General features: G+C 40.4%; 1 protein-coding gene across 1 annotated transcript in view; it reads left to right on the top strand.

Moving 5' to 3' along the window:
- srrm3 (serine/arginine repetitive matrix 3) overlaps positions 1–16,034 on the top strand; it is an 84,681-nt gene that overhangs the window by 34,017 nt on the left and 34,630 nt on the right. Inside the window, exon 2 of the mRNA XM_028031143.1 lies at positions 6,504–6,806. Within this exon, the coding sequence (XP_027886944.1) occupies positions 6,504–6,806 (303 nt within the window). The remainder of the gene's footprint in view (positions 1–6,503; positions 6,807–16,034) is intronic.

Here is a 16,034-nt window from a genome sequence, read left to right as displayed (position 1 = left end):
AGCAGTATAGTAAACACTGAACACGCAACCAGAGATGCAAGCATAGCCGTGTGGTTGAATGGCCCAGTCAAATTCCAGACCAACATCCAATCGGGAATCTGTGGAAATCCTTTTAAATTGCGGTTCAGAGAAGCTCTCCGTACGGTATGACTCAGCTTGGGCTATTTGTCAGGAATGATAATGGACGGGTCGTGACGGGGCGGAGCAGGGAGGCGGAGGGGGCTGATTGCAAATGCATGTCACACTTTTCATTGTTATATTTATAGGAAATTAAAAAAACTACAGCATGTGTCATTTAGATTGATGTCCTACTCTGTTTGTCTATTGGATTCTATAACTGTTGTCGTTTGTGGTCGTGACATGACAAAAAGTAAAATAGTTTAAGGGATTTCTCTGTATTTCAAACCAAAATTACATGTTTTTCCTCAACAAACATCAAAGCTTTCCAAATGCTGTTCTACTCTCACTCACTCTGTATCGCTCTGATTCCACTAATTAATTGTGGATATGTTGATTCAAGATGTTTTATTTTGTTACCCTGACTCCCAACATTGCCTGCAGTGCTTTTGCTCAAAGGCGTTTGCTGTTCTAAAAGCCATCAGTGGAATTCTGCACCAATTCCCCACAATGCTTCCGGCTTCCATCCGGAGCGCGTTTCAACCACAATTAGATCTCATTCCAACATGTTTTTTTTCATTAGAGTCAAGTAAATGGAGAAATGATGAGCTGCTCCTGAATTAACCAAATCAGAAAAAGAAAGAAGAAAAGTTTGATATGCAGCAGATATGGTGTGTTTAGATTCAAACATCTAAAAAGGTCACAGTGCACATCTGTGGTTTTGATTCCCTGGTCAAATTTGTATGCACCATGCATCTGACTACTACAAAAAAATGGAGCTGTGGAGGGAGGTAATGAAAAAAAAAAAACAGTTGAGGCTGTTTGTTTCCTGGCACCCAACAGCAATCTAACGTGCTTGGAATAAAGACCGGTGACCTTGTGGGAGCTAAACAAATCCTGCAGGTGCCAAAAGGCTGACAGCGAAACACACGTTTCCAGCAGAGGGGCCGATTATTTTAGAGAGAAGAAAGGTCGAATGGGAAGTGGGAGATGGGAGGCACAGGAAAAGAGGCGGGGGAGGATTTACTTGGTGAGAGCGCAGACACGTTGCATCCAGAAGAAACGGCTTCTGTAGCTTCGCTGTGCAAGTCTCCGTTAAGGTCAGAACCGTTTTACTGCCACCCTGTAATCATGGCCGAGGGGCATTCGCCGCTGAATGAGGCTCAATCGTCAGAGTGATTGTTCACAACACCGAGCAACCTATGAGAGAGGGGTGATGAGGAAAGTGACACCATGTAAAATAGACAGTAAAACAGGCAAGAAAGAAAAAATATGGGAGCAAAATGATTTCAAATGTGAGGCTACTGTTGCAGCAATCAGCAGTGACATTTGACCTTAGATCTACATTATGGATGACACTCCTAAATCTGCTGTGTAGTCAGACTTTAATTGTAGAGAACATCCATTACTATCTCTGACTGCCATCTATATTTTCATAATTTTTTAGAGTAAACTGTGTTTACAAACAAGTCCATCAGGACGGCCCTTACTGTGCAGATGGTCATACATACGTTCTTTGTTTAAAGAATCCTGCCGTAGGGTTTCCTTCTGTAAACACTGTTCATATGCGCAAATACAGAGAAGCTCTGATGGAGCCGGTCCAACAGTTCAGAGAAGGAACATTATGCATCATTGCGAAACTTCTCCCTGACTGATGCATTTTACAATTATTGCACGGTAATTCTGAGGGACAAAACCACTTACATGATTTAAAAAGATGAACTACTGCGCATTCGTTCCGTGTTCACAAAAGCTTTTAATAACAGATGTTTCTCACGGAATGCTATAAATACAAAATGCTATAAATACAAAATGTTGCTGTTCAGGGTGAATCAAACGGTAAACCACTAAGGCTGAGTACACAGCAGATTTATGAGGATTTCAGTGATGATTTGAGTGATTTATCCACGGTTTTGGAGGAAGAAGCAAGATGGAGTGGAAAAACAGAGGGAGCTAGTTCTACTGAAGGGTGGCAACCATATTTTTTGAGTCATGTTGTTCTGGAAGCAACAGTGACTTCAGTGTTTCTTGGGAGGAAGAGTTTGACAGAAGGGTTGGAGCCGGACATCTGTCACCTCCAAATCACTGAATGGATGGCAACTTTTATTTTAGCTGGCGTTTCTCTTTCATATGCGACCAGAAATCTTCTCAACCTTTAAGTAAAAGTCTAAAAAATTGGTAAAAAGGTGAGAAACGAACCCTGAAATTCAGGTTTACAATTGATACAGCACAGTGGAAACAAAATGAAAACGCACAATATAAAGTTGTGTTAATCTACTTATTAAATTCTAAACAGAAATAGTTTACCCTGTTGATGAAGGAAAGAAGTTAATTAAGCTGTAACAGTTAGAGCGCACTGCATGCACACCCAGTTCCTCCCTGCTTTGTTTCCATCAATCACACATCCCAGAAGATTTGCATTTGACTTGCCCTGTTGTTACAACAAGTGACAAAATGGAGCTGGAAGATGTTAAACAAAAGCAAAAACCAGTAGAAGTTACACTAACAAGCCAGCAGAGTGCAAAGTGAGACGTCTGGAAGTATTTTAAACAGTTTAAAATACTTCCAGACTTCGGTTTGGGCCTTGAGCTCGACTCTAAACACCTGTAGTCCATCACGGATATGTAATGTTGGACAAACGTTAGCTTTTGTTCAGCCCAAAACAACATGTTGAATGTTGGACCTTTGAAGTCCTCTGGACCTGTCCGAATTTAGTCTAAGACATTTGGACCTGGGTCCACCTCTCAACAGCTTTCAAACATCATTAGTTACAGTTTGTAGATCTCCTATCACCTTTCCCTTTAACATTATGTAGACAAAAGGGAAAGCATCTCCTTTATGTTTACTTGATAAAAAAATTATTTTAATAGTTGATTACGTATTCTATCGATTAGTCTGATGGTTAATCAATTAAACAGATGGAAAAAAATGGGCACATTCTGCATGTTTTTTGTTTAACCACTTAAGTTTATAATTATGCTTTATATTTATAAAATTTTAAAAGTATATTAAAATGCAAATAAACTAATAATTAAATCCCTTTTGTGAATAATAAAATAAGCATTTTATTGTGTAAAATGCAATAACAACGCTCTTTGAGTGTCCACTTGATCATTTCCAGCAAAGGATGTGTATTTACACATAAAGAAGGTTTTTATCTTAAATGCTAAATGTAGATAATTTTTTGTAAAGTTTTGCCTTAGTTATTGCTCTGAGTGTGTTGTCCTGTCAGCAAATGGCCTTTTTCAGAGACTGTTTACTCCAGTGGGCGATTAATGATTTACTAAATTATTTCAATAATCTATTAATCACAATTAATCCGATGAATTGTTTAAGCCCTAATAGGACCATTCTTCTGAAGGTTTGAAGAGAAAATAAATCTTTCTTTTAAATTCAATGCTGTGATAGACACGCATCCTTTATTCCAGATCAACAAGTTTCTGTCTTTAGCCGCATAACATAATGTCCTGTAATTGTTGCTAACGAATTGCTTAGATAATTATTCCCCCATTTAAAAAGAAAAATAAAACACCAGGGCGCAAGTATAGGCAATTTCCTCTCATGTTATTTTAACTTGATGCATCATTAGCTCTCTAATGTGTCTAGGAATTTTGTTTTTATTTTTTGCCATTCGTGACCACAGCGACTGTTATTGTTATTAATGGAGTTTTAAGTGTGTGATCCATCCACTGTGTGTATCAGATCAGTCAGCACTGCGTGGGCTGCCAGCCACCATGTAATTGAAAGATCGCGATGCTTGAATGGAAATTACAGCCAGTATTCAACGTTTGGTTGAAGACCAGCACCTGGCACACCCACTGTGTCTGGCTGTTGTTTACAGGCTTTGTTTCTGTCGTCCGAGGTGCGATGTCGCTCGCCGCGGACACGGCAGCAGAGAGGGAAACTGAGCACGGCCGTCTTCTTTTTATCCAATGAGGCCATCTTTTATTCAGAACAGCAATCAGCGCCTCATCCTCAAACAGACTACTGAATACTGAACTGTAATATTATCTCTTTGTGATATGAAATAGCTTATTGTTAAACTTGGCGATAGAGACAAAAAAAATGTCATGTTTCGTGAAGGATGGTTAGATGTTGTGATTGTCTCACGCAGCAGAAGATATTATAATAGCAGAAGAGCATTACTGCAGCAACTGGAGATAACCTTCAGCCCCCGCAGAGGACTTTAACACAATTAACTGTGTGGTTTCGCTTTTTTCCTGCTTATATTTTCTCTTTTCTTTCAACTAGAAAGGAAACAGATTTTCGGTTTCTCCTCCCGTGTCTCGTGAAAAAAGACAGATGAATGTGGGACGTAATAATGAGGCTGCTCGAGTTAAACGGCACGCTTTGACACACCAGCGTCGAGCCCACATCTGTTGTTGCGCAAAAGTGGCCTCCAAATTTCTGATGGTATCTTCATTTCATCGTAGCTCATTACAATGGAACCTGTTTGCAACGGTTGGATGGGCACATATGGTGGGATCTGTTGCTTACAGCTTATTCATCGGGCCAGGACATGATGTCCGGCATGAAATTAATTATTTGTGTCCTTCCTTTCCCCTCTTTGAGATATCGATCCAGATCCGACTTAAGTTTTTACTGACCTCAGGACATCAGATATTGGTTACTTGTGTACACACACACACACGCCTTCACAGTGCTTTTTTACAGGGTAGAAGTAGTATGTTCACCTTAAATACAAATACCACAACTTTACAATACTGTGGTATTTGTCATGAAGTTAATAAAAGTACATTTATACCATGATTTGATTACTTTTGTCATAAACAAAATGCAAACATTTAAAACGGCCAAAAATATGCATAAAATGTACAGTTATAGTATTGAAAACTAGGCTGAATAATAATTGTATTATAGTTTCCTTTGTTTTGTATTAACTGTTTCTACTGATTGTATTTAATGACACATTTTTGTAGTCAAGCGATTTTAACTTTGTTTTGTATCTTTGTTTTTAGCAAGACAAATTACTCATTGTCCAGGGGCAAGAAATTAAAAACAGCATTTTGGCTAATTCTGGTGCATTTGCCGAAATGTTAACTTATGTGTGTCATCCCTTCCAAATAAATTACAATTTTAATTCCTACCTCTGATGCAGGTGGAGCAGTGTGAGGGTCATCCTGGTCGTTGCACAGTGGATCATGTTTTAAACCTGGTGGAACCTCTAAGGCAATCATGTTGAGGCAAATTCTCGTTCAAATAAGGCTAGGAACAAAGTCAAACTTAATTCCCGTTCCGGTTGGACTATACCTCCTGCTGTCCCGCCACCTGTTCTGTCAGCCGACAGCAACGTCGCTACGCACGCATCCACAGATCGTTTAGCAGGGTGCAGCACTTGAAAAACACAAACACATCCTCATTAACCAGTCAAAGACCACCATGAGCAGCTCGAAAGCACATAACCGGCTGATCCTACATCACAAGCCGCTCATGCTCAAAATAGATGAAAAGACTGTCATCCTGAAGCTCTGGCCATCATCCTCTCTTGACTCCTCCATGTTTGGCAGTGATGAAGTACATCTCCTGGTTGTTTTTATATCTCCTTTGTGAAAAATGAAGCTATCAGTTGTAGAAGAAGAAGAGGAATAGCAGCGCTGGGTGTCATCTGAGACTCCAATGCAGAAAACCTCCACCTCTCTACATGTACCTGCACCGACATTAAAAGAACAATCCATCTTGATCAGAGCAGGAGCCACACTGCACTGGCACCAGATACTATTATATACATGGAAGTGAGAGCTTCATCACTATGTGAGCAAACGAGCCAGCAAAGGATTGGTGAAAAAAAAAAAAATTCATATTCAAAAAAAGTCATTCATTCTGTCACACAGTCATCTGTCACTTGTTTATTTCTTACAAGTTCAGTGTTGGTGAACTGTTCTTCATCCTCCACTCCCATACTTCTTTCCCCCTTTTCCTGCTGCCATTTGTCTTGCACCATGTTTCATTATGCTCCAGCAGATCTTTCCTTCCTGACCTGTCTTCCTGCGCTCCAGGGTTGTTGACTCATGCAGCACGAGTTGATGCCCCCATTCTTTCTGGACATGCATTTCTTGGTATCACTTCGAAACTGACATGTGCAAAGTTTGCAGAGTACACTGCTCAGTTCAAGCAGAAGCTCTGCAGCCTGTCCAAAGACATTTGAATCAAATCCCAACCTCTTCACCCGTACAGTCTCCAAACATTTGTAGGTTGCTGTTTCCCTGGAGTCTTTGTTGTGCAGACAAACTGTAAATGTATAAAATTTTGCTTAATAGGTTGTTTAATCAAACTGATACTTCTCATAAACATCAGATCATCAGCACAACATGTGACTTCTAAACTCCACTGGACTTATGTCTTCGCTTTTCTCATTGTCTCCACAGATTTAAGCAGTCAATGTATGACGCGACAAGGATGCCGTCACCTAAGGATGGTGTAAACGCAGTGGCCCAACCTGTGGTCCCTGGGACTGAACCTGGAACAGTCGCAAGTTCAGGAGGGCCAGCAGCCACGGCGGTGCTGCAGGCCAAAACCGAGGAGGGCCAGGCGGGAACAGAGGAGGACGAGGAGCTTAAACTGGAGCCTGTCCTGGTGAAGAAGCCACACAGAGAGATTTTGGACCACGAGCGGAAGCGGAGGGTGGAGCTGAAATGTATGGAGCTCCAAGAAATGATGGAGGAGCAGGGGTGAGTAGATGAGTCCCAAACGACCTTTAAAAGTTGCCAACACTGTTAACAGTGAAGATTTATGTCAATGTTATGCAGAACTGGTGCTGTAGGAGGTTTGCAAAAAAAACCAAAAAATAAGGTGAAGCAATTGTAGTGACATAATTTTCTCATTTGAAATACACTCTCGAATTTATTTGTGTTAAAAATTGCCATTCATAGACAGTATTGTGGGATTTAGTTTAGATTGCCAACCAGCAACCTTCAGGTTCTTAGTGATTCCCCGTAACTAAATAGTTTTTATGATCCTAGCTGCAATGCAAATTTACATAATTGTTTTGCGCAGGATTTATGAACATCAGGCAATGATCTATAAATGCATGGCAATGCTCATAAACCATGTTGCAAATGGTGTTCATAAATTGAGTTGAAAACAGGAGACTGCTGCTTTATGCAATGTATAATGGAGCATTTTTAACTATGACTGTATTTTTTTAAGTATGTAAATGACAAATGAAGCCATTATGGGCCAAATGTACCAGAAGATAATTCCTGTTATGTTTATCAATGACCAAATAACCTGCACTTTTAAACAAATAAAAAACACTACATTACAAGCTACACAGACTTTTTTATTTCTAAGAAACTTTTGAAATTTATTTTCACAATTACAGTCTGCTCCAGTGAAAACCATGAACAGACAGACAATACGGCTCCCATTAATATGAGCAATGTAACCACCGAAGAATCAAATGAAACGTTTAGAAGTTTGATACATGACACTATCAGTGTCATGTTAGTTTGTCCTGAACAGAAATTAGTCCTAAATCCAGTTCAGCCAAGGTAAAATAAATAAATTCATGCTCAGAGTTCAGAGTTCTGCTCTTATTTATCATATTTTTGAGAGAGAGAGAAAAAGAAAAAGAGGATCTGAGAGTGCGAGAGATAAAAAACCGCATCATTCAGTAGTCTCTAAAAAACATTTCGCTCATGCGAAACGTTTTTCGTTCTCATGCAAAACTGAGTCTTTCACTCTCCAGAGATGCACATGCCATGGGAAAAATACACCAAGCAGGAATATTGTTGTAGCAGTTCTCCAGTTCTGCAAATCTCCTCATTTAAGTCTTTTAGCTGATGATGTGAGCTGAAACCTTCAGGATCTCTCTGGTGCCTTAATGCTCTCCCTCCTCCAGCACAAAGGTTCTTAGTCACAAATGTTTTTTAAAGGAGCTCCAGGGAGGATTTAGTACATTTGTGATTCATTTGATTGAACTTTTCTGCAGACTTTTTTTTTAATCAATATAGGGAAACTGGCTAGAAAAGCTGATTTTGAATCAGTAAAAATAATTTGCTTTTATCTGCTAGTCATCAGTTATTTATGACATGGAATTATGATCGATTTGTTCCTGTTATTTCAGTTACAAAAAAGGAAAGAATCCATTTTGAGATTTATTTATTCAAAAACAGTAGGGAGATCTTTTTTTTTTTAGATTTAAATTAGGTAAATATTCTTGGCAAAGAACTTGGGGCTGCACCGCTATGCAGTTGTTAGCGCTGTCCTGGATTTAATCAAGACGATGGGTCCCCTGGGTGTGTGCCTAGTTTGCCCTTATTCAGTTCAGGCTAACCACCTGCTAAACTACCAACATGAGCTTAGCTGGACTTAATATCTGTTCATAATTTAAGTCTTAGCATTATGTTTTATTTCTATTTCCCCACACGACTTACTAAAGCAACAAAGTAATTTGTGAAATGCTCCAACAGCACAGTGGATTAAAGTCTAAAAGGTTTTAGACAGCTTAGTTAAAGCAAAACAGCAGGGAAAAGGGTATGAAGGGTGGATCGATAAAGGTCGCGTATGCAGGAACTGAACTGGACACTTATTTTCTTATGAAGAATAAACTGTTTCTTCAGCACCTCTGCCGCTCTGTTCACGTTGCATATTGTTCCCTGCTGTGTCGGTGTGTTTTGCAGGGAGGTTTGGATTCTAAGTGACATTTGTGTTTTCAGAGAATTAGTTGTTTTCTCTTTCCTCCGCATCTCTGTTATTACAAGAGTGCAAGGCAACGAAAGCCGTAGCAGAGAACGTGACACTGACAGGTCTATTTCTTTACAGCTGCTGAATTCGCGAGGAGCAGCAAAAATATTAAATCCAAAACCTGTTACCTGCCAAAACTCATTTTCATCTTCACAGAGGAAGGAAAGTAAAAAAAAAAAAAGAAAAAAAAAGCAAATTACTGCAGTAGAGTGAAGTAAACACAAGGGACAGTGTGTTTGTAAGGAAATGGTGCATTGCATCTATTTCTTTTTATCATGTGTTTATTTATAGGTGCCTGCTATGAAAATGTTATCACAAGTTTTTTTTTTTCCTTTTCTTTTTTTATCTTTTTACACATTCCACACATGGCTGGCAATGAAACTACTATTTCTTGTGGGAGTCTGCCTGAAACTTAAGCTTAACGGTAATTTTACTGGCATTGGAAATTTGTTGAGATGCTTCTGGGACCTATGCTGCCAGAGATAGTGCTGCTTCCTGTCTGGCCAGAGGGCCACGGTTAACGTAGCTGGCAGTGTTTATAATCAGCAGCAGTCACAGAATATGTCCTGATAACCCCGCCTTCTCTTCTACTTCTTCAGAAAGTCACATAATGTCACATACCAGCTTCAAACTTTAACATCTGGTATTAGAAATACATGTGATGCATATTGAGTTACCACATCATATCTTGATAGAGATTTTCATTTGGACTTAAGTCTGGACTTTGATAGTTATTCCAGCTTTTTAGCTACATTTAAAAGGTGGCTTCTTCCACAAAGGCCAAAGATTTGTGGAGGAAGCAGCTAATTAAGGTGCTGTTGCCTAATTTCCCAGATGAGCTGTGGATCTCTGCGGTTGCATTAATATTCACCCCCTTTAACATCACTGGCCTAACTCAACAGAAGTCCAGCCAATTAGTGCAAGCAGTCTCTCAATGAGTGGAATGGAAATCACCTGAGTGCAGTGAGTGTGTCTTAAGTGATTCTAGTACAAAGACGACTGAGTCTGGAAGGTCTGAAAAAAGACATTCCAAAAAAATCTGAGAAAATGTTGTTGACAAGTACAAGTCAGGGGATGGATGCAAAAAAATCTCTAAGGTACCAAACATCACTGGAGTTCAGTTAAATTCATCATCAAGAAATGAAAGAACATGACCCATGTGTAAATCTGCCTGCATCAGTCCGTTCTCACAATCTGGAGGCGGAGGTAAAATGAACACAACAAAATATAAGGAAATCCGGTAAGACGATTTATTTCCGTCTGCAGGAAAACTACTGCTTCAGAGAACATTTATTTTCCAGCAAGACAATGACCCAAACCATTTTGTTGCTCTTGAATGATTTGTAAAAAGAATGAAGGGGTAAAACATCTAAGAGGGTGGATATGTTTTATAGGCACTAAACATCAGGGAATCTTGCAATGCTCAGTGTTCATGACATTTTTACCTCCAACATGGTCCTAGAAAGAGAAAAACGTGCTGGAATGCCTTATGGTTAAAAAAAAAAAAAAAAAAAGCCTTTTTTGCTCTGCGTTTGACCTTTTTAATATAGTATAGGATGATGCCGTACTGTCAACTCTTAAGAATCACATTACCATCTACATTTTCAAATGTTAATCGGCGATGTTGCCGTTGGAGACAGTCGGTGAGGAGCGATGGCCGACCGGGGCTGTGTTATTATCTCGGCATCCAACTCAAACTAAGAAAGAACCATGGAAATGTTTGAGACTGCAGTCAGCCGTAATCCACCATTTCAGCACTTCACCCTGATGGATTTATTCACAGAAACACACACACGCCCACCCCCGCACATCCCCACACACACACACACACCATGCCGCTTAAATAACCACAGCTCGGAGTTGAACTACATGCTGACAGAGTCCATAAGAAATGACGAGCCCTGTGATCCTGTCTTAGTAGAAACGGGTTGCTTTCCCACAGATGCCTTGGGACATTTTCCTTCCATCACATTTGTCAAGTATAGAATATTGCCTAATCCTACTATATATTAAAAGAGAATTAATTAATAATTGAATAAATGTCAAGCTAATTAGTCATTTTTAGAGGGTACGCACAGATATGGGAAGCGACAGAAGGGTGGTGGTGGATTCTATTTAGTTTTTGTCCTTTGATTTCACTTGTCCTCCTTGAGCATGAATGCTCTCGTCAGGCAATGGGGCCTCATTAAGGCTGCCTGAGAATTGGGGGAATGCCTGAGAGGGGGACTTGCACTTTCCCCATCTGTCAAGGTCCACTCCTTTCCGGCTCCTGGGTTCAGAGTGATGTAAAAGAGCCATGCTGTCTGGTGAAACATTTCAGTGGCAGAGAGCAGCTTGGCTAATGATGACAGAATACAAGCCGACCAGACACCCTGGCTGACCAGCTCCACAGCCTCACACAGAAAGGACTCCAACTACTTAGCAGAGTGTTCGAGCTCTGGATGGACTCGGCTCGTCTTGTTAGGCTGTAGTGAAAAGGGGGACGCTCATTTGCCAGCTTGGCTCGGCAAGGATACCCCTGCCTCTCCAGTTTTAATGTGCCTCTTTAAATAAAAGTGTGTGTGCACAGGATTAAGGGATAGAGAGAAGGATGAAATATGAGGATAGAGAAGGAGAACAGTGCCAGACATTAGGCATAATAAAAATGGAGGCTGTGTTGTGTTTTCAGGGGTTGAGACAGAGGATTCAGCCTCCTTCTCACCCCTGGTATTTCTTTTGATGGATGTCCTGGTGAAGATCTGGGTTTGGGGACAAATTGGATGCCTGCCACATTCTTTAAGACACTCCTCTTCCCTTTACAGCCCCTCCCCTGCGGACCACCAATCTGCTTCTCTCTTGTGAGACGACCAGGATAAATGGTCTGTCATGAGTGATGGCCTCACCATGGGAGCCAATTAAACTGGCTCTGCGATTAAAGGAGTCTGTTCATTTAGCTATCTAAAGCCTGGCAGCATCCCTCATTCATTGTGCACTGAGTGCTTCACGGCTGCTGGCAATACTGCCATTAATGCAGATTAAATATGACTGAAGGTTGCATACATTAGGCCATTTATAAAAGATGTCTGGTTGGAGGAGCACGGTACGATCTGTGCAAGGAAAAACATAACCTAGGGACATGCTGTCGTGTTCGTCCCCCGGACACGACGACATGTTTACAAGGTGGTAAACAAAGCGTGGCGTTTTGTGTTGAAGACATGGCCCACTAACTCTGCAGTTCCCCCTCATGTGCAGGACCAGATTATTTAAAGGGTGTTTTTATCTGCTGATTGAGACTTAATGAATGTTCATGGTTTGAACTCCTGCAGTGTGCCAACCGTTTCCCCAGCTCTTAGATGAGCTCTCTTCTGTGCTCCAACTAAACTGCAGTCTGTATTGTCCCCCTGGAAGGTGAAATCAAGTGTTAAGTCCTCTGTAGTAACTCTGACCAGCTTCCTTGTCCCTACTAAAAAACACAGCCACTACATCATGCCACCAACACCATGTGCCACTGTGGGTTAAGGGACTTAACAGGGTCTTATCAGGTTAGCAGTAGTGCCTTACTATTTGCATTTTTAACTGATGGATTGAACAGAGTTATGGACTATTGGTGTATTCCATAAACAAGACACCTCATAGCTGTATTACTTTGCATAGGACAGGTACATTATGATACACAACAGTATAAAAAGAGATAGTCTATCCATACAGGCAGACATGTAACAGCATAACTGAATATTGCTTCAGAGACATGTGAGAAGATGCTTTTGAACTGCAACAACTGACAAGTGAGAAGCCCAGATCTCATTAAGAAGGCTGCTTTCAGAGTCTTTGATGCCAGAGCAAATAGCTGTCTCTGCCCCTAATGGAGGTTTTCTTCCATACTAAAGCCTGCGTCAGAAACTGAGGAGCTAGTTTTCTCAAAGAATGAATGTTTTACTGGAGTTCTTCTCAAAAAGAAAGAGCCATTTTGTCATCTCAAAAGTGCCCTGGACAGTAAAAAAAGGCAATGCTAGACAAAACGGTTGTCAGTTCTTTTGTTAAAGGAGGTCTTAGGAAAGATGAACAGTCGGAATGTGTAGACAGTGTAGCCCAAGCGATTGATCAGCTTGCACTGTTGGCAAGGTGAAGACGCTGCTTTCTATAGGGAGAGCTCCTTCTTTGCTACCTTCTCTGTCAGGTCTGCCCAGGGTTTGTTATCTTACTAGAAAATCTATGAGTGTGGAGAGCATCAATTGAAAATCCTCTCCACTTGAGAGTTAAACCGTTTTACTGTAGCGCTCGGCAGGTCGTTTTAATTCTATCCATGAAATAGAAATACGGGGGTGGTTGGATTTGGCTTCCAGAGTTCCCAGAGCATTTCAGCCTCGCTAACTACAGCTGATGCTTTCAGAATCTCATAGGTGCACAGCTATGTCTGGGGACAGCTTGCAGAGAATAGCTTATCAGATTTCAATCACAGACAGGCACTGGCAGTTTGAATGAGCGCAAGCTTGCCCCACACTCCTTGAATCGATGCCTATTATCATAAGAACGGTCTGGAGGCTTCAACTATTCATTTTTCTGGATTGGAAGTTAATGGGGGAAATCTGTGGGCGCTCTAGGATGTCTAATTACACTAATCAAGTACTTTAATCGTGGTAATTCTTCATGGCTACAGAGGCACAGAAGACCTCTCTCAGATCAACGTCCTTCCAAATTCCTGTAGACTTGTATCGTTTATTTGGCCTCTGTAAAATTACTAAATTCCTTTGAGGTACTTACACAATTTTAAAAATACACAGGAGACACGAGCAGTTGGATATTTTACTGATTTACAGTATGTGATTTTGTTGGGAACAATTACTCATTTTCAGAGGAGAACAGATGGCACATTTGGGGGGAAGTGGATACCTTTATTGCTAAAAGAAGTGGTAATTAAACATGCACTGGAGAGATGTGTTGATTCAGGGAGCAAATCCTAATAGCATCTGACAAACATCCATATGTGGCCATTTACTCAAGTTAATTTAGAGCTCAGCTCAGTGTGTATTTCTGTCTAACTTTATTTGAAATGCTCCCAAGATACTTGGCTCAAGATCCTGCTGGCCTATACAGGGGAAAGTAGATGGTTTGAAAATGCCGTATAGACAGACATATAATCTATTTTTCTCCATTTAAACTATATGATATGGGTCGAACACTTTACAGTAGGTATCGTTCCACAAGCTTCTCACATCAGTTCAGACAGAAATGGTGAATCTGAGTCAGGTTTGTAGGCCGTCTTGATCATACGGCATTAGATCAGGCCTTTAGGATGGGCACCCAGTCCAAAACATTGACTTTGTTGACCTTGAGCCACTTTGTGATCAATGTTAATGGATGCTCTGCATGGGAGAACTACTTGCTCCCAAACTTCAACTTCCAGGATGCTGCAACCACAAACATTCTGCATCAAAGCACGTTTGTGTCTGAGACACTAAACCCATTTCCTTCCTGAACAGTATGATGACAGGTCATTTTCATGATAGTCATGTTCATATCCAAGGATGAACCAGGATATGAACAGGGTATTTTGACTGATTTCTGAATGATGTTTCACAACAAAGCGTGATGTGCCTCAAATTAACCTATCAGAAGCCTTGAATCCATGAAATCACCTTTTCAGTGTTCACAAATTGTTTCAAACCATAGTGATGTAAGAGAAAGTTTCCACTTTTCAGAAATAAATTTTTTCATTATTCAAGTACTTAGCAAATACAAAAGAATTGGGTACCTCTTCCCAGGTTGGTAGAGTACCCATAAATTGTACTCAAGTAAGAGAAACACTGCTTCAACATATTTTGCTCAAGGAAAAGTAAAAACTAAATTAAAAGTGTTTGGTAAAAACACTACTTAAGTACTGAGTAACTGATCAAAACATCAATAATTTAATATTTCAAAATTACATCATCAGTTGGAGCAACATTTGAAGTTATGTGGAGATGTAGGCGTTTTTTTAAAAAAATATTAATTCAGAAAAATAACTACAAAATATTTTTTTCAACTCAATTTCTTTCAATATAAAATATATTAAACTTAAAAACTACAGATGTGTGTCTCTGTCTGGTGAATCTTTGGTTAAAACAAGCTAGTTCTCCATCCAGTGAAGTTGGTCATAGTGGGTAGACAATCCAGAAATTTACAAGGTACAGCATAGTAAAAATACTATTTTTTTTCCAAAAAGTTACTCAAATAAACGTAACTAGTTACTTCCCAAGAGTTAGAACAGGAAAGGTTGAGTCTAATTAAATGTCCAACAGTCAGAGAGACATTTGTATTTCTCTTTTTATACAGCGAATGTATTTAAATGGTTTCAGTTGTTGGAGCCTCCATTTAAATCCAGTAGGTATTGCTAGCATAAACGCCAACAAGTCTCACAACGTAAAGGCAGAAATCTCACAGGCATGTTAAGTGTTTGGCCAGTACCAATGAGTTAAATATTCAGCATTGTGTACCCTTCTTCGATCTGACGGAGCAGGGCGACTGCTGCAGAGCTTCAGCTAATGTATGGTGATGGCTCCTGCACTGTGAACAGAAAGCCATGAATATAAAGTGTTGGTCTGGGCTCTCTGTTGTGCTGAGCCGACAGCTGCTGAGCTGAGAGATTGTTACACAGCTGGACCGGATGGCGCCATCACACCGTCCGGCTTCCCCTCGGCTGAAATATCTCTCAGCTATTTCTGATGGCCATCACCCTTCTCTTAATCTCACTCTTCACATTGCCATTGTGCCGATAGCTACCAGCTATCCACTGCTGCATCCTGGGAAAAACAGCCACCCCTCAGACTAATGCTGTTTCTATGCAGATACGAGACGCTGGTTAATTTCCAAGTCAGCTAATAGGACTCACAGATACATGGTGAGTCCATATATTTCACAGATTTCACAAAGGATATCTGTGAAATCCTTTCCAGTGTACTATACTTATCGCACTTTTGCACATCTTTCCTGTGCAAAAATGTTAGCTACAAGTTAAAACCCCACTCTCCAATGAGTTTTGTCAGAATTATGTAGTACGGCATAATTATGAAATGTATGTAAAATGCTATGTCTGGTTAAGAACTGACACTGGCCATGACTCGGTGACAGGGAGTTTGGTTAGTTGATAGGAAGATGGATGGATGCTGAAAGGTGTCACAGATTTGACATTTGAGGGATTCTTCATGTGTTAAAACGGCCCAGTCAAAATTCAGCACTGCAGAAACACAGAATTG

The sequence above is a fragment of the Xiphophorus couchianus genome, chromosome 11 (genome assembly GCF_001444195.1).
Source record: "Xiphophorus couchianus chromosome 11, X_couchianus-1.0, whole genome shotgun sequence".
Lineage (NCBI taxonomy): Eukaryota > Metazoa > Chordata > Actinopteri > Cyprinodontiformes > Poeciliidae > Xiphophorus > Xiphophorus couchianus.
This window is presented reverse-complemented; position numbering and strand designations above follow the sequence as displayed.